The 20,029-nt window shown below is 41.2% G+C and overlaps 1 protein-coding gene across 1 annotated transcript; it reads left to right on the top strand.

Moving 5' to 3' along the window:
* The first annotated feature begins 15,397 nt into the window (after positions 1-15,397).
* TEX13D (TEX13 family member D) lies at positions 15,398-17,421 on the top strand. Its single transcript, XM_060137276.1, is given in 5 exon segments — positions 15,398-15,714; positions 15,716-16,154; positions 16,157-16,355; positions 16,419-17,035; positions 17,037-17,421. Coding segments are annotated over 5 exon segments (1,680 nt in total). The 3' UTR covers positions 17,145-17,421.
* Positions 17,422-20,029: the final 2,608 nt, after the last annotated feature.

The following is a 20,029-nucleotide window of genomic DNA, read 5'->3' as shown; positions in this document are numbered from 1 at the left end:
CAACTGCACAGGTTGTACACTCATGAAGCCAGCCCATGGTCTTGGTTTTCTGAGGCTGTGCACAAGAGAACTGTTCTTGCCCTGGCTCCTCTAGAGCTGCCTTACTAGGGAGAAAGGAGTTAGGTGTAAAATGAGATTGCTGGCCACTAAGAGCTATAACTAGATCCACTGAGGTCAGTTCCTTCATTTTCTATTGCTGCTGTAACAAATTACTACAAACATTAGTGACTTAAAACAACAAGAAGTTAGGATCTTCCAGTTCTATAATTCAGAAGTTTGAAATAGGTTTCACTGGGTTAAAATCAAGGTACTGGCAGGGCTAGTTCCCACTGAAGACTCTAGGAGAGAATGCATTTCCTTGTCTTTCCTAGTTTCTAGAGGCCACCTACATTCCTTAGCTCATGGTCCCCTTCCTCCATCTTCAAAGCCAGATTATGTTGCATTTTTCTGATCATTCTTCTGTAGTCACATCTCCCTCTGACTCTACTCTTCGGCATCCTGCTTCCCCCCCCCCCTTTTTTTTTTTCTTTTTTTGCGGTACACGGGCCTCCCACCGCTGCGGCCTCTCCCGTTGCGGAGCACAGGCTCTGGACGCACAGGCTCCTGACGCGCAGGCTCCGGACGCGCAGGCTCAGCGGCCACGGCCCAGGGGCCCAGCCGCTCCACGGCATGTGGGATCCTCCCGGACCGGGGCACGAACCCACGTCCCCTGCATCAGCAGGCAGACTGTCAACCACTGCGCCACCAGGGAAACCCCTGCTTCCCCTTTTAAGGACATTGGACACACCTGGATAATCCAGGATAATCTCCCTATCTGCTGATTAGCAAATATAATTTCATCCACAACATTAATTCCGTCTTTCTAGGTAACCTATCATATTCACAGGTTCCAAGGATTAGGACATCTTTGGGGCATTATCCTGCCTACCAAACTCAGGGAGATCCAAACCAAACTGGACCTTGCCTTTAAAACAAATTATTGGTTTTAACATATAAAACATGCCCAAATTTTAAGTGTACAGCTTGATGAACTTTATATAAATATACGCCTGTGTAGTGTGTAAATATACACCTGCATAACCACCACTCAAATCAAGATACGAAATAAATCTACCATGCTATCACATGCTCCTTCTCAGTCAATATCCACCCCCAAGAGGTAACCGGTATTCTGTCTTATATCAATGTATCGGTTGTCTATCACAAACCACTCCAAAACTTGGTGGATCAATACAACAAAACAACCATTTTATTTGCTCATAATTCTGTGGTCAGGAATTTACGCTGGACTCAACTGAAAATTCTTCTGCTGGTCTCATCTGTGGTGACTCATTTGGTTGCAGTCATTTGACAGCTTGACTGGAGCTGGATGGTCCAAGATGGTGTCATACATGTATCTGGTGGTTTGGTACTGGTTGTCAGCTGGGCCCCACTCTCCACATGGGTATTTAATCCTCAAAGAGGTTAGACTGGGCTGCTTCACATGGAGATCTCAGGGCAGCAAGAAGGCACAGCAAATTGCCCAGAAGTTGTACAGTATCACCCCCACTGCATTCTTTCAGTCAAAGTAAGACACAAGGCCATCCCAGATTCCAGGAGTGGAGAAATAAACTCTACTTTCTGATGGCAGGAGCTGCAAAAAAGCTTGTGGCCATTTTTTTCCATCACATTACAATTCGTTAATTTTGCCTGTTCTTAAACTTCAGATAAATGGAATCATACTGAAAGTATTCTTGTTTCTGGCTTCTTTTGTTTAATATTATGTATGTGAAATCCAACCATGTTTTTGTGTGTGGCAGTAGACGGTCCTTTTCTATTGCTGCTGCTCATATTCCATTGTATGAATATGCCACAATTTATTTATTCATTCTATTACTGATGAACATTTGACTTGTTTCTAGTTTGTGGCCATTATAAAAAAGCTGCTATTATATTCTTGTGCATGTCTTTTGAAGGGCATATGCACTCAACTATCTTGGGTATCAACTATCTTGGCTATGTACCTAGGAATAGAATTACTGGATCTGGGAGTAGGCTAGTATTAAGCTTTAGAAAATATTGCCGAATAGTTTTCTGAAGTGATTGCATTAATTTACACACCCATAAGCAATGTATGAGAGCTTTGGTTGCTCCACATCCTTGTGAACACTTGGTACTGTCAGACTTTTAAATTTCAGCCATTCTAATAGGTATTTAGTGGTATATCATTGTTTTGATTTGCATTTCCTTGATGACTAATGATGCTGAACATATTTTCACGTGTTTAACGGTCATTTGGCTATCTTTTTTGTGAAGTGCTTATTCAGTATTTTTGTGACGTGCCATTTAAAAAATTGGGTTGTCTGTCTTTTTCTTGTTGATTTGTAGAAGTTCTTTCTTTAGTCTGCCATGAGTCTGTTATTGTATATATCAACTGGGCCACACAGCAGGAGGTGAACAGCAGGCAGGCGAGTGAAGCTTCATCTGCTGCTCCCCATCGCTCACATTACTGCCTGAACCATAGCTTGCGTTACCACCTGAACCATCCCCCCAATCGCTCACATTACTGCCTGAACCATCCTCACCAACCCCCACCAATTTTTCGTGGAAAAATTGTCTTCCACGAAACCAGTCCCTGGTGCCAAAAAGGTTGGGGACCGCTGGTATATATGTATTACAAGTGGCTTGTCTTTTCCTTTTCTTAATGGTCTCTTTTGATGGACAGAAGTTCTTAATTTGAACAAAGTCCAAATTATCAGTATTTTCTTTTATGATGAAAGTATTTTGTATTCTACTTTAAAATCCTTACCCACCCCATTGGATCCTAAATGAGTTTTATAGCTTTAACTATTACATTTAGGTCTTTGATTCATTTTAAGTTCAGTTTGGTATATGGTGTGAGGTAGGGGTCCAAATTTATTCTTTGGCATGTGTTTAGCTTTTCCAGCATCATTTGTTGAAAAGACCATTCTTTCCCCATTGAATTGTCTTGACATTATGAATGACAGCTTCTCCACCACACTGAAAACTGACAACACAGTAAGGAATTATCATGTCAAAAATGAAGGGAAAATGGTAAAGAGCATGGAAGCTCAATATTATAACAGTCAATACAAAATTTAAGGTAAAAATCATTACTAGAGATGAAAAGGGAATCTTCATACAAATAAATGGTTCAATTCACCAAGAGATATAAAAATGTAAAACATTTATGTTCCTAATAACATAGCCTCAAAACATAAAGGCAAACATTGAGAATACTACAAGGAGAATTAAACAAATCCACAATCACGGTGGTAGAGTTCAACATACTTCTCTCAATAGTTGACAGTACAGGCAGAAAAAAAAATTCTCTCTCTCTCCCTCTCCCTCTGTGTGTGTGTGTGTGTGTGTATAAAATTTGAACAATACAATAAATAAATGTGTTTTTAATAAACTTTTAATTTTGGAATAACTTTAAATATATAGAAAAGTTGCAAAGATAATATAGAGAGTTCCCATATCCTCTTCACCAAGCTTCTATGCATATGAACATCTTAAGTAACAATAGTACATTTGTAAAAATTGAGAAATTAACATTGGTAGATATATTGTTAATTAATGTGCAGACTTTATTCAGATTTCACCTATTTTTCCACTAATGTCCTTTTTCTTTTCCAGTATCCAATCCAGGATACCACATTGCATTTAGTTGTCATGTGTCCTTAGTCTCCTCCAGTATGTCACAATTTGTCAGTCTTTGTCTTTCATGACCTTGGCTAAATTTGAATGATCAAGTATTTTGTAGAACGTCCATCAATTTGGGTTTGTTTGATGTGATATTTTCTCATGATTGAAATTTCATGATTTCTCTGGGGTTATGGGTTTTTGGAAAGAACACCATAGAAGTGAAGTACCCATCTCTTGCATCTTATGAGGGGGGTATGTGATTTCAATATGACTCATCACCAATGATGTTAACTCTGATCACTTGGTTAAGGTGGTGTCTGCCAGGTTTTTCCACTGTGAAGTTACTATTTTCCCTTTTTCATAGTCTATTCTTTGGAATTGAGCCATTAAGTCCAGCCTATACTCAAGGAATGGGGTGTTATGCTCCCCCTCCTTTAGGGTAGGGTATCTACATAGTTTATTTCAAATTCTTTTGCATGGGAGATTTGTTTCTTCTCCCCCATTTATAGGTTTATTCAATTATTTATTTATATGTGTAGAGACTCATGGATATTTATTTTATTCTGAGTTATAATCCAATATTATTATTTACTTTGTTGCTCAAATTGTACAATGAACAAATTTGAGCTAATGAAAGGATATTGAATACTATACCAAAAACTGCAGAATATAATTTTTTTCAAGGACATGTGGAACACTTATCAAATATGATCATGAACTGGGCTGTAATGATATGCCTAATATTTCAAATAATTAAAATCACAGAGAATATACTTTCCAACTTTGATATAATTGAATTAGATATGAATTACAAAAATATATCCAGAAAACCCTCACATTTGGGAAATTAAGAAATAGATTTTGAAATAAGACTTGGATCAAATAAGACATTGGAAATTAAGAGATATTTTGAACTTCACAACAATGAATATATTACATATCAAAATCTGTGGGATGCAGTTCAAGTAGTGCCTGGAGGGAAAGTTACAGCCTTAAGTGTATATATTAAAAAGAAGAAAGGTTGAAATTTAAAAAGCTAGGCTCATAAAGTTAAAAAAAAATTAGTCCAAAGATTGCAGAAGGAAGAAAACAATAAAGATGATGTGAAAGACAAAATCACTGGACATTTAAGGAGATAATTTTATACAAGCTATTGCAATCAGGTGAATATTCCTTAAGAATGTCTCAAAAGGAAGGGGTCTGGGGTTTTATAGAAGCAGGTAAATAAGGGAATTGTAGGTAAGTCTTATGAGATTCACGAGGAGTGAGGAAGATGGATCTTACTTGAGGTGTTGAGGAAGAGTGGAGAAGGTATGTCTTCTTTAGGGATATGTGAGGGCAGGGTGGTCCTTTGCAAGTTAGCAGGAGTACTAAAGGGTGGGAACACAAAGCTCAGATAATGTTCAACATTGTCAGTAAGAACAGAAATTAATGAAACAGAATATAAAATAATAATACAACAGAGTAGACCAGCAACACCAAAAGTTCTTACAAAAAGAACAATAAAGTTAACAAATCTGTAGCAAGACTGATCCAGAAAACACGAAAACAAAAAATGAGACATCACTACATATGCCACAGACATCAAGTAGATGATAAGAGTGTATTATAAAAGACTATACGGAAAACATTAGATGAAGTTGGAAAATTCCTAGAAAAATATTACTTATCAAAACTGACTCAGGAAAAATTAGGCAATTTTACTCCTACTCATCCTTGCATGCCATGTCTCTATAAATTGAAGAAAATTCATGAAAAGTTGTCAGGTTTTTGTGAACACTCCTTCTTTCCTCAGTACTAATTATGGGAATGGAGGTGGGTTTGGAAGCACCAGATACTCTTTTCCCCTGGTTATCTCTTTTGAAAATTTACAGCATAAGGTTCTTCTCCTTTCCTTGTCTGGCTGCTGTTGATGAATTTGGGGCAGTGAAAACAAGACTATTTTTTCTTAATTAGCAATCTTAATACAGAATACAGCAGAATGAAGCAGAATTACCTAATTTCAACCCTCTTCCCTCCCAATTCTTACATGGTTCTTCTATGACAGCCCTTAGTAAAAGCCAAACACATATTCTGTGGTAATGTGTAAAGGGGAGCAGCTAATGCAGCCATATGTGTTGCTTTCTAATAGTCTAAATTAACATATGGTTAAAGATGAAAAAAATCTTGAATAGTGAGTGTATGGTCAGAATGTAGCTGAGACCAGTGGTCTACAAACTCTAATTAACAGATCAACTGCATCAGGATCACCTGGGAGCATTTTGTCTGGGGCCAGGCCTGGAGATATGCATTCTGTAAGTCCACTGGATAATTCTACCGGACATTGGGATGGGAACCAATGGCTTGGGAACCACTATCTTACACTGTTTCTCTTAGGCATCAGTTGTCTCAGCTCTGCTATTATGTTTAAGATGACTCTGTTTAGTAAGTTCTGAAATGCAGAAATTCTGTATTTGTAATCAGACTGAACTATAAACTGTTAAGACCATTCTGGAGAACAATTCAGCAATGTATAATAAAATTGGAGGTGCCTGTATGGGGAAAATTCCACTTCTAGGCATATACTCACATATATACACCAGTAGACATGTACAGTGTTGTTGATCACAGCTGTTGCTAATGGTGAAAAAACTGGAAAATGCACATTCATAGAGTGAACTATTAAACAGCAGTTAAAAATGAATGAACTGATTTATAGTTATCAACATGTGAGGATTTAGAAAACATCACGTAAAGTGAAAAATGCAAGTTTGAAAACAGTTGATACCATTTACCACAGAGGTAATACTATATATTATTTATGGGTAAATACATATTTATAAAAGCATACCCAGGAAGATATACACCAACCTTGGGTTACTTTCAGAGAAAGGAGGAGGAAGGGAGAGAGGGAGAAAATGTGATGGAGGAGAACTTTAGTTGTATCACTAACATTAAAGTTCTTTAAAGAAAAAGATTGAAAACAAGTATGCCATCTTCACCAAAGTGTTAGATCCACCACTTCCTAGCTGTGTGATCTTGGGCAAATTACTTAATCTTTATGAGCCCCAGTTTCCTATCTGTAAAAAGGGATAATAATTGTACCTGTAATTCATAACGTTGTTATGAGGATTCTATGAGGTAATATATAGTTGTTTTTTGCATAGTCACCACGTGAGCATTCCCTAAATCACAGTTGTTATTACCAGCAAGAAAGTGTCCAAAGCATTCACTCAGCTTTGGTCAGAGCAGATGGGAAAAAGTGCATTCCGGAGAGAGATGCTGGGTGGCCCTTCAGAGCAGAAACACCTCTGGTGAGTGTACAGTGCCGAGCGTGCCCTTGAGCAGAGAGGGCAAGGCAGGAATGTTGCCCTCTCATTGTGCTGCTCTGTTGGGTACAGTGTCTGTCTCCCCTGAAGCGTTTGTATAAGTCTGTGTTTCTTGGGGTGGTGGGTAATGAGTGCCCCTATCTGGTACAAGGTTTTAATCTCAAATTTCCATAGAAAGAGGTGGTGCCTCTAGAGTGGTCTGCTGTCTACCTAGCCACTGACTTGTGAAGAGCAGGACAGTAGTGGAGTGTGGAACTCAGACCCTGGCAGAGCTGGTGAAGAAGTCACCATCCTCTCTTCTCAGCCTTGAGGCAAGTCTGGAAGGATAACTGATTTCTTCTACCAATGGCTTTATGTCCTTCTCAGGTTCGGGAACTCTGGATAAAGTCCTATCAGCACTGCCTGTTGCCCATTCCTTTCTAATAGCTAAATGGAATCCACTGAGCAAGGGTCAAAAAGGTTATGGAAAAATCACAGGGATACCTTAAGTGGCATTTAAAAAAAAAAAAAGGCTGTGAGGTGGTGTGGGGTTAGGCTTGTCAGTGCTACCCTCACCAGAGAAAAACAGAAGTTGACTTCACCTCTTCCTGTTATTCAGTCATCAGCTATAGCCTATTGACCTTTAGGTATCCAGTGCCCTCAAAAGTCTCCTCCTTGCCTTCAGATCAAAACCAGAGCAGTAGTCATTTTACACTCTAGTATAAATGAATTTATATTAATAATATAAATGTATTTTGGAGATGGTGCTATTGGTAAGCTATTTCTAAGAACTGCTAGGGCAAAAAGGGCCTGTCAGTTTTCTCCAATTCTAGTCCAGTGATTTTTCCCAAAGGCTGCATCCCCAGTTTTTCTGTACCAGTCAGCCTATGCTTGTCCTGAGATAACTAGCTGCTCACAGATCTGCCACTTACTTGGTTCCTCCCCTTCTGCTTCAGCCCCCTACCTTCTGTACCAACCTTAAGACTCTCAGATCCTTGGGGATCGAGAGTCCATTCCTCTTTGTTTCACACCGCGGCACTTGGCTGATGGCTCATCTGTCTTTGCCCTCTCCTCCAAGTGTGGTGATCCAAGCATGACTTGCCAGTCAGTTAGTCAGCTGGAGCTTAATGCCCCAGAGTTCCTGCCTCCTTCAGTTCTCCAGGGCACCTTGGAATGTGAGCAGATGTAAGAGGTTGTGTATATGAGTGTGTTTGTGGTGGGAATGGGGGTAGGAAGACATAAAATTGTGAGTGATTTCAGGGAAAATGTTCAATAGTGATGTTACTTACAGATACTTGAAAACTAACATGGAGAAAGGAAATACAAAAATCCAGTTTGTCTGTGTAAAATGAATTTACAGAATCTGCTTACTCTTCGTGGCTAATTTTACCATATAGACAATAATAACTATGCAAGTTGTCAATATGGGTCAGATGAAATTAATTGTAAGCTATATTTACTTACAATGTGATATATTGTGTTCAGCTATGCTCACACTTGGGTTGATTATCTACTATGGTTTCCTGCCCATGTATTGTGCTCACATGGGGAAAAGAATTCAGGGAACGTGGCTCTAGTATTTCTGAGATTAACTGCCCAGGTGCCTCCTCTCTTTTCTTTTGGCATCTTCTGGGCAGCTATATCGCAGAGGTCACTGTGGGTGCAAAGTACAAGAAAAGAAAGCCTATGTAATAAAAGGTGTAAATTTTCCTAAAGCCGTATAAAACTGTTCCTCAGTACTCAGCATATATAGCTTATATTTACTGTATATGCTTTTTCTCTATTCTGTTTACCACCTCTGATTCCTGGGAGATTAAATCTTCACAAGCGTAGATACATACTAATATGATGAACTTTAAAATGTTATTTTCCTTCCTTTATCATCAATGATTATCATTTAAAGTTGTTATGAAGGCTTTGTGACAGAGGTTACACTAAAATTGAAAGTATATGAACTTACTGAAAATCATGTAAAAATTAGCTATGTTTTTAATGTGGTTTCTCAGATTGATTAATTTATGCAATTGAATTGTTCTATTCTCTTGTAAACATATATTCGCACTTTGCAAACTTGCACACCTGCAAAGTAAAGTGTGGTGGTATTTGTGATGTTATCATTGTTTCATCAAGAATGATAACTCAGGTTACTTTTAAAATCTCACTTTACAGGCCATTATCTATCACTTTCCTGTTTCAATACAGTGGAAATTGATTCCATAAAGGTCTTAAAGGTCAAATGTATCTTAAATTTAATAATTTTAAAATACCTTGGCATTTATGAAGTGTTGTTGCATTAATTTAAAAATAGTTTGACGTTGTTATAAAGTTTAACATTGTATGAAAGCACTTCCCCACAAGATACATGCATCAGTTTGGCTATGGTGAATTTTTTTCTTTAGGGATGTGTATGTCTTTAACAAAATTACTATTTTTGGGGGGGCGGTGGTCGCGTCACAGAGTCCTAACCACTGGACCACCAGGGAATTCCCAAAATTACTTTTTTAAAAAATTGAAACCATGACAAGGACATCCCTTTATAGGTTTCAGTTTGAATTTTAAACAGGATTATAGAAGTCATGGAATTGTCTGTTTCTCCCTCTTTCTTTCCCCCCATCTTCCATTATTCTGGTGTTCCTTCCCTTTGGCATTTATAAGCGCTATCATGTAAGTAGAACTATGTTAGGTGCTAGCGATCCAGAAATGAAAGGATACAGTCTCTGCCCTGGAGCGACTAGGTCTAGTTGGTGAAAAAGAAGAATAAAAAACTAATTACAGTATGGCTTGTAGAGTGGTCTTCCTGGAGGAGGTGACAGCTGAGCTGGAAGGATGAATGAGAGATGACAAGGAGATGAAATTAATCTTACTTGGATTATTAATGGTTTGGGGCTATGATAGCTTTCTTTATACCAAAGATGACAGAGTAGGGAACCCCAGGGCTCCATCCCTCCATTAAAGCAACTAATGAGCTCGCAAAACCTGTCAGAATCAACTTTTACAGAACTCTGGAGTCTAGTTGAAAACTTATAACAACCAGGGGAAAGCTTAACGAAGAAAGAAGCTGCTGCATTGCAGCAACAGAGTTCTCTGGTGTTTTAAATTGTCTACCAACCCTTCCCCACATACCAGATGGGAGGCAGCCATGAAGACAGCAGCCTGTACCCCTGGTGCAGGTTGCCAAGTACCTGAGGGAGCAATTACAGACCTTATTCTCAAAGAATTGTGGTTGTTTATTTCAATCTGTCTAGTGGCTCCTGGAAGGACTGGTACACAAGGGCTTGCCTTTGTTTCACCCGGTTCAGAGCATTCCCAGGTCTGGGGTGGCTTCCCAAATGGCATTTGCCAAAAGCACTTGAAGGCAAAAGTATTGGCCAGAGCAGCTTAGGGCAAGGGATAGCAGTCAGGACAAGCAAGAGACAGATCAAAAAGCCTGGTAAGAAAGAATTTGGGAAAGGAAATCTACAGGGGAGTGAGAGTTTTTAAAAGCTCCTGCTTAAGTCAGGGAATTGAGAAGGCCATGCATATGCCCAAGACTGGACACAAGTTCAGAAAAGGCCTAATCCTCAGAAAAGATCCTAAACTTTCACCTCTGGCTAACCTTCAGGCTCTGCACAAGCAGGAAGTAAAGGTGAGGGCAGTATTGTAAATGGCCTGGCTAAGCACTGAAGGCGTGTCCCAACACAGACAATCTTCAGGGAGTGGGGAGAGTTTTAAAAATTCTTGTAAAAAATATTATTGGGCTTTAGGTGTTTGTAGATACTCTGTCAATACACTAGTTGACCACTAAACTAATGGAACACAGACTTCAGTGGCCACATATGATAAATGGAAATTTTACAAAAATAATTTAGAAAAGTAACTAAAATGACAATAACAAGTAGCAACAACAGACAAAACCAAAAAATTGAGTTAATTTTTGTATATGAGCTGAGGTAGTAGTCTACCTTCATTCTTTTACCTGTGGATATCCAGTTATCTCCAAACCATTTGTTGAAGAGACGATTCCTTTCCCATTGGCTGGTCTTGGTGTCCTTGTCAAAAATCAGTTGACCAGAGATGACAGATTTATTTCTGGACTCTCAACTCTATCCCATTGATCTGCATGTCTATCTTTATGCCAGTATCACTCTGTTTTGATACTCTAACCTTGTAAGTTTTGAAATCAGGAAGCATGAAAGCATGAATCCTACAACATTATTCTTTTTTTTTTTGCCGCACTGCGTGGCATGCGAGATCTTAGTTCCCTGACCCGGGATCCAACCTGGGCCCCCTGCAGTGGAAGCATGGATTCTTAAACACTGGGCTGCCAGGAAAGTCCCTATTTTTCTTTTTAAAAATTGTTTTAGCTATTAGGGTCCCTTGAAATTCCATGTTAATTTTAGGATCAGCTTTTACATTTTTGCAAGAAAAGAAAAGAGTCTGTTGGGGCACTGCATTGAATCTGTAGATCACTTTGACATCTTCCAATTCATGAACATGAGATGTCTTTCCATTTACTTACGTTTCCTTCACATTCAGCAATGTTTTGTGGTTTTCAGTGTATAAGCCTTGTACCTCTTTGGTTAAATTTATTCCTAAGCATTTTATTCTTTTGATAGTATTGAAAGTGAAATCATTTTCTTAATTTTCTGGAAATGAAATCGCTCATTGCTAGTGTACAAAGATACCACAGATTTTGGCATGTTGATCCCGTACCCTGCCACTGTGCTGAATTTGTTTATTAGTTTTAGTAACTTTCTTGTGGATTCTTTGGGAATTTCTCTATATAGGATCATGTCCTTTATAAAGAGAAACAGTTTTACTTATTCCTTTCCGATCTGGATAGCTTTTCTTTTTCTCGTCTCTGGCTAGACATTCTAGGACAATGTTGAATAGCAGGGGTACAACTGGCATTCTTATCTGTTCCTGATCTTAGCGGGGAAGCTTTGAGTCTTTCACCGTGGAGTATAATGTTAGCTGTGGGTTTTTCATAAATGCCCTTTATCAGGTTGAGGACATTCCTTTCTATTTTGTTTTTTGAGTTCTTTTTTTTTCTCATGAAAGTGTGTTGCATTTTTTCAAAAGTTTTTTTGGTATCTATTAGATGATCATGTGGGTTTTTTCCTTCATTCTAGTAATACGGTGTTTTACACCAATATTTATTGAGCCATCCTTGTTTTCCTGAGATAAATCCCATTTAGTCATGTTTTATAATTCTTTTAATGTGCTGCTGGATTCCATTTGCTAGTATTTGGTTGAGAAGTTTTACACCTATATTTATAAAGGATATTGGTCTATAGATTTCTATTCTTGTGATGTCTTTGTCTGGTTTTGGTAACAACATAATACTAGTCTCATTAATGAGCTAGAAAGTGTTCCCTCCTCTTATATGTTTAGAAGAGCCTGAGAAAGATTTCTGTTAATTCCTCTTTAAATATTTGGTAGAATTCACCAGGGAAGCTGTTTGGTCCTGGGCTTTTCTGTGTTGGCAGGTTTTTGGTTACTTACTCAATCTCTGTACTTCTTATAGGTCTGTTCAGATTTTCTATTTCTTCTTGAATCTGTTTTGGTAGTTTTTGTGTTTCTAGGAATATGTCCATTCATCTAGGTATCTAATTCGTTGGCATATAACTGTTCATAGTATTTTCTTATAATTCTTTTTATTTCTGTAAGGTTGATAGTAAATGTCCCACATTCATTCCAGATTTTAGTAATTTGAATCTTTCTTTTCTTGAACAGTCTGTTTGTTTGTCAACTTTGTTAATCCTTCTGAAGAACCATTTATTGTTTCCTTTTTTTTCTATTGTTTTTTCTCTTCTCTATTTTGTTTATCTCCATTCTAATTTTTATTTCCTTTTTTCTGCTTGCTTTGGGTTTAGTTTTCTCTCCTTTTTCTAATTCCTTAAGGTGGGCTAGTTAGGTTATTAATTTGATATGTTTCTTTTTTCAAACATAGGCATTTGTAGCTATAAATTTCCCTCTGAACACTGCTTTCAGAGTCCCATTAGTTTGGGTATGTTGTGTTTTTGTTTTTATTAATCTCAACATATTTTCTAATTTCCCTTGTTATTTTTTTCTTTGACCCAATGGTTATTTAGTAGAGTTATTTAATTTTCACATATTTGTATATTTTGCAAATTTCCTTGTTATTAATTTTTGATTTCATTCCATTGTGGTCAGAGGACATACTTAGTATGATTTCAATCTTCATAAATTTATTGAAACTTGTTTTGTGGCCTAACAAAAGGTTTATCCTGGAGAATCTTTTATGTGCACTTAAGAATATGTAGTGTGCTGTTTTTGGCTTGACTGTTCCACAGATGTTTGTTAAGTCTATTTGGTTTATAGTATTTTTCAAGTCTTGTATTTCCTTCTTGATCTTCTATCAAGTCTTTCTATAAATTATTGAAAATGGAGTACTGAAGTCTCCAACTCTTACTGTAGAACTGCCTCTATCTCCTCTCAATTCTGTCTACTTTTGGCATGTATTTTGGGACTCTGTTGTTAGGTGCATATATAAGGTGCACATATATTTATAATTGACATACCTTCTTGATGGATTGACCCTTTAAATTTTTTATTTTATTTTATTGAAGTGTAGTTGATTTACACTATTGTGTTAGTTTCAGGTATACAGCAAAGCAATTCAGTTATATATATATACTTTTTTCAGATTCTTTTCCATTATAGGTTATTACAAGATATTGATTATAGTTCCCTGTGCTATACAGTAAATCCTTGTTTATTTTATATGTGATAGTGTGTACCTGTTAATCCCATACTCCTAATTTATCCCTCCCTTTCACTGTCTTTCCCCTTTGGTAACTAAAAGTTTGTTTCCTAAGTGGATTGACCCTTTGTTTAACATTATATAATATCCTCTTTTTTAATCCTAATTTTTGTCTTAAAGTATACTTTGATATTTGGAGAGCTGCTCTAGCTCTTAATTAATTACTGTTTGTACAGAATAGCCTTTTCTATCTTTTTACTTGCAACCAATTCAAGTCTTTGAATCCAAAATAAATCTCTTGTAGACAATATACATTTAGATCATGTTTTTTTAAAAAGTATCCATTTTGCCAATCTGCCTGTTAATTGGAGTTTAATCTATTTGCATTTAATATAATTACTGATAAGGAAGGACTTCTGACATTTTGCTATTTGTTTTCTAACATGTCTTATATCTCCCCCCATTCCTCCATTACTGCCTTGTTTTGGGTTTCATTGATTTCTTTTTTTTTTTTTTGTAGTTTACCTTTTTGATTTCCTGCTCATTTTCTTTTCTGTATATTTTTTAGTTATTTTCTTAGTGGTTGCTCTGGGGATTACAACTAACATGTTAAATTATAACGGTATATTTTGGATTAATACAAACAATTTCAACAGTATACAAAACCTTTGCTCCTGTATAGCTCCACCCCCTTTATGTTGTTACTGCCATAAATGACACCTTTATACATTGTGTGCCCATGAAGACAGATTTGTATTGTTTTATGCAGTCATGTTTTAAGTCCTATATTAAAAAAGAGGAGTCACAAAATACAGTAATACTGTCTTTTGTATTTACCTATGTAGTTACCTTTAGCGTGTGCTTTATTTCTTTGCGTGGATTCCAGTTACCATTTAGGGCTGCCTGCAGAACTCCTTTAGCATCTCCTGTATGGAAAACACAGATCAAGAGAGAAGCATTTAGTTTAAAATAAGAGAGACATTGTCTGAGAACAGAGTTGATCAGGTAAACATGAGAGTGAAATTACAGGGAGAGTTCAGGAAAAATTCATGGCTCAGTCCCCGGATTTTCTTGATGACAGGGATTCTAAGTTTACCTGTGCAGGATGCTGAGGGAAGCGTGCCGACAGTGGGACTGACTGTATTGAAGGTCTGAAGTGTATCTAAGAACTAAGATGAAGCTGAGACAAAAGTAGAACTGCACCCACCTGTGCAGCTCCACCCAGCTAGAAATTCATTCCACCATGCTGGATATTGTCCTTCTGAAATTCTTAGAAACAGTAAAGCCTTCTAGACGTTCACTGCGGCACCCAGTGCAGCTTCTGGCCTCTGCCACGTCTGGATTCACTGCTGCACCCAGTGCAGTTTCCGGCCTCTGCCACGTCTGGGTTCACTGCGGCACTCAGTGCAGCTTCCGGCCTGCTCACCTGGTAGGAGGGGCTCTGGCAGCGAGGTTGGTCCCAGCAGGCCTTGCGGGGCGACTCGGAGCTCACGTGTGACCCGTGGCGCTTGCGTCTGCCATTTTGGGGTTGGCGCAGTGAGGGGATCTGCCTTACTTTCTGTGAGGAAAGCCGGACCGTGACAGAGGAAAGAGGCCGAGGAGGAGGCCAGGACTGGGCTAGAACTGAAGGAGGACTGAGCCGGGAGGTGAGGGGCTTTACCGGCGGCGGCGGCAGCGGCAGCAGCGGCGGCGGCGGCGGCGGCGGCGGCAGGCGGCATCTCCCGTGAGGCGGTTGGTTGACTAGGCCGCAGCGGCCATGGCCGTGGGCCTTGGGGACCATGCCAGCGGGTTCCGCCACAACGAGGTGATCAGATTCATCAACGATGAAGTCCTCATGAACGGGGGCGGCCCCGATTTCTACGTGGCCTTCTGCTCGCGGTCCTGGAATGAGGTAGAGGATCGGCTGCGCGTCGTCGTCGCTGACCCACAGGTGCCGTGCGCCACCAAGAGGGCCTGTGCCTGGAGCGCGCTGGCCTTGAGCGTGCGTGTGGGCGCGAGGCAGCGGGAGCGGCAGGCGTTCCGGGTTCAGTGGCTGCAGGAGCAGGTAGGGGAACGCGAGGCGGCTTCCTGGGCCCTCTGAGCTGCGGCGCCTGCGCGAGGAGCGCGAGGAGGTGGTCACGTAGCTGCGCCTCACGCGGGCCGCCTTGCAGCAGGCGCTGAAACAGCGCGATGTGCTTTGTGGGCGGCTGCTCCTGGTCGAGAGGTCGGCACAGGTCACCCCACTGGCCCAAGAGTTGCTGCCTGGGCCTCGAGCCGAGCAACTTGGGGCTGCAGAGTGGCCCATGAGCGTAGAGCAGCAGAGAGATGTGGTAGCCATGGGGGAGCATGACAGGCTGTATTTCAAGAGCCAGATGCCAGCCCCGACAGATGTCCTTTATGTGCCGGGACCCCCGAGTCCCTGGGCCCAGGCCGTGCAACCCCCTCTGCCAGTGCCGTTACCATACCCATTTCCATTCCATGCACCATTCCCGATGGGATTCCCATTCTTGCCACCTGTACCGCCAGCAGTAGCCATATGGAAACAGAAGCTGGAGTCGTCCCATTTCAGGTGCCTCCTCTGGGCATCTCTCCACCTGGCCCGTGGGCTGCAGTGGTCTTTCAGGGGGAGATGGCCCCACTGTGGAACCAGAGGAGCTACAGCCAGGGGGAAGGTCCTGAGATCCTGCAGGGTACAGTCCCCTTAGGGGATATCAGAAGTCTTAACCAGGAAGAAGGTCTATAGAGGCCCCAGGGGATGGTCCCTCTTAGGGACAGCTGTGGTCTCAGTCAGGAAGAAGGTCCAGAGAGGTCCGAGGGAATGATCCCTCTTGGGGATAGTTGGAGCCACAGCCAGGAAGAAGGCCTAGAGAGACCCCGGGGGATGGTCCACTTGAGGGATAGCTGGAGTCTCAACCAAGAAGCAGGTCCAGAGAGCCCCCAGGGGATGGTCCCCCTGGGGGCCAATGGGAGCTACAGCCAGGAAGAAGTTCCCAAAAGATCCCAGGGGAATGTTCCCCGGGGGGACAACAGAAGCCAGAGCCAGGAGGGAGACCTAGAGAGGTCCCCGAGGACCATCCCCCTGGGGAACAGCAGAAGTCACAGGCAAGACGATCCAGAGAGGCCCCAGGGGACTGGCCCCCTGGGGGTCAGCAGAAGCCAGAGCCGGGAAGGAGGTCCACAAGGGCCCCAGGGGATGCCCCCACCGCTGTTCAACAGGAGACATGGCCAGGAAGGAGGTCCAGAGAGGCCTCAGGCAACCGCCCAGGGGGACAGCTGGAGCCCTAGTGGGAGAGAAAACCCAAAGAAACAACAACCTCAGGGGCAGAAGACCAAGCGGCCAGAAGGGAAAAAAGCCTCAGAATCACACCACCAGGAGAAGTCTGCCTCAGGCTGCAGTTCAGTGAATTGGGAGTGCCCCGTGGTGTAAAGCAATGAGTTTTCCATGGCACAAGGCTTGCTATGAATGCAAGAAAGTCTGCATGGTGGTTGAGAGTGGAGGCCCCGACCCAGGACAAACCCACTGATTTCAGGAAGGTAAGTAAGAATGGAAACACTCCAAAGAAAAACCAGTTTTCTAAGACCCCCTCTTGATTAAAAAGTAACTCATTTACTTCACAGAAAATTTGTAACTAAAATTATGATATAGAAAATTAAATAAAATAATTCATTGTCCCATTACCCCAAATAACAACTTTTTATCATTGAGTACACACATAGATACATATGTATTTATATGCTTTCTTTTTTTTTTTCATTTACTTGAGCAAAGACGGATTGCTTTTGAGTATCACACTCACTCTTTAAGGAATTTCTCCTAATGCATTTATGTTTGCAGGTGCTGAATTCTGGGTGGCTGAAGCTGATTGGTTGACACCCTGCAGAAGCTGAAGTCAAGACTGTTTTTTTGAGGGAGACGCAAGAGGGAAGAGATATGGGAACATATGTATATGTATAACTGATTCACTTTGTTATAAAGCAGAAACTAACACACCATTGTAAAGCAATTATACCCCAATAAAGATGTTAAAAAAATTTTTTTTAAAAAGACTGTTTTTTCCTTTTTCACTCTTTTCTGTTTTCTTATTAACCTTGTTTTCCAGAAAATGCCATATCTTTGGCTGGGAGCAGCCATGTGTTTTTGGTTATAAGCTATAAGGAATTTTAGGAGCACTGATTTTCCTTGAAAATGCTATCGTTCCTTTGTAAACTACCGCGGTGTTCATGTTTGCTTCTTGTTCTCGTTTTCTAAGTTTTATAGGTGAGGGTCTGTTTTTATGTCTCTGAGCCCCACGGAATTTGCTTGTTGCTGAAGAATCTGAACCTATCCCATTAGAAGATCTTCCAAGAGCCTAAAGAAAAAACTCTTCGTTTCTGACTGACCCACACTCAGTGAGACCCCTACTGACTGGAGCCGAGAAGAGCGAAAAGTCAGGGAAGAAGAGATGCTTTGGCACTTGGGGGAAAAGGGGGGCAAAATAATTTTGTTAGGATGTAATTTCTCTGTTGGGAGAAAGAATTAATTCATAAGATGTGGTGGTTGCAGTGTTAAATTGTATAGATGATAGGAAACGTGACGAATTTCATTTAATTCATTAAACAGTTATTGTCTGATATGTGTTAGGAGCTGGACTTATATGTTATTATCTGGTGCACACATTATAACCTGATTTGGTGAGTTTGGTTAGATAACAGGAGAGAGCCTAATTTGGGATACAAGTTATATCAGGAGTGACTTCTTTGCCTTGCATGTAGTGTGACCTTTGGGTAAGCCCAAATGAAATAACATCGAGATATTTCTGCAGTTCCGGGGGCAACAAAGAGACTTTAATGGAAGGACTTGATTGCCGAACTGCTCATCTCACTGGTCCCATGTGAGACAAGTGAGTAGTGGCAAAGAGTGGAAAAGTGGCCTAACAAAATTGCAGGCAGGACTTATCTGATACTCTCCTCATTTCCTCCCTTGAGAGGGACAGCTAGTTTCCTGGTTGCCTGAAAGACCACTGGGCGACTGTCTTAAAGAAGGACAGTGCTTGGGGGAGTGTTTGAGCCCTCAGCTTCGGGCAGCCACCATCCCAAGCCCCTTTCTGTTCAGTGGATGAAGAACAAAATGGATTCCAAGGACAGACAACGTGCTTTGGATGGCGCTTCTCTTGGGAGGACTAAATGGATTAAAACTAGAACTGGACTGGGACGAGCATGCTTGAGAATGCTCGTGGGCCCTTCTCTTCCACTTGGTGTGTTCTCTGCCAGCTTCTCAGAGGCAAGTGGAGCCCCGGGGCTGGGAAGTCAGATCAGCCTCCAGTCTGAGCAAAACGTGTCCTCGAGTTCCGCCAGGAGATTCCAGCTCACCAAGCTCAACCTTTGTCAGAGGTTTCCTGATTCTAACTAGTAATAAAGAGTGTGCGCTTACTTGCTGTGTCTTCTGTGTAGTGTGTACCTTGGGGCAAGTTTGCTCAGAAGCGGCAGTTTGAATCTGCATTTTCCCTCCATCCCACTGAGGTGACAGAAAATCCAATCTCATTCACTATTGAAGGGCCCCTCCTCTTCCTGTGAGTTACTCAAGAATGGGAGGGCAGAGGGTATTCTACAGGGTCGTCAATCCATTGTGATTGTCCCTGCTCCCCTCACTGTCCAAGTCCCCACGGTTCCTTGAAGGTGGGCATCTCTGCTACTCCTGGGCCCGTGGGGCACGAGAGGTGAGGTGAGGAGGGGGCTTCTGCCTAGGCTGGGAGCCCTAATGCCTGGTGTCCAGCCTCCCTACAGGCACCGAGAAGCCATTTCCCTGAGGCCCTGTATCCCAGAGGTCCCTTGAGCAGAAATTTTCCCCCTGCATTTCTGCCCTGCAAGCACTGCCCCCTCCCTCCTATGCATAATCCCATCAAGGTGCTCAGGATTCTGGAGAACAGCCAGGTTTAGACAGTCAGCTAACAAGACAAATGTTCCCTGAGGCAAAGGGGGGTAGAGTCTGGCTACCTGCTTGGTGCAGAGACAGGGAAGGGGCAGAGAACAGACGTGAACCTGACCCACCAGCATTCTCCCTTCCCTCGGAGTCCTGATTACCAGGAGGCCTGGGTAACTCGGGAGGGCGCTGGGGAGGAAGGGGACCATCAGGGACATCGACCGAAAGCTAGGCTTTCTGGGTTGGAGAATGGCTTTGTGATACACTTGTGTATGCTGATAGCTCTGTAGAATTCTGGGAAGATGAGACTTGGGAATTTTCCAGCATAATCCATTTTGGTGTACCAGCAGATCATTTTAGATCTCAGTACATTTGCTTTAATTTATGGTTTCAAATGGACTCTGCTATTCATTGGCATGCCTTTAGGTCTACATGAAAGCACTCACCCTGTGCATAGCTTTTATATAGTTTAATATGATTACAGTCTTTCAGGGCTGACTTTTTCCAAAG

The sequence above is a fragment of the Lagenorhynchus albirostris genome, chromosome X, assembly GCF_949774975.1.
Source record: "Lagenorhynchus albirostris chromosome X, mLagAlb1.1, whole genome shotgun sequence".
NCBI classification, from domain to species: domain Eukaryota; kingdom Metazoa; phylum Chordata; class Mammalia; order Artiodactyla; family Delphinidae; genus Lagenorhynchus; species Lagenorhynchus albirostris.
The sequence above is the reverse complement of the archived record's forward strand: the minus strand, read 5'-3'. Positions and strand labels throughout refer to the sequence as shown.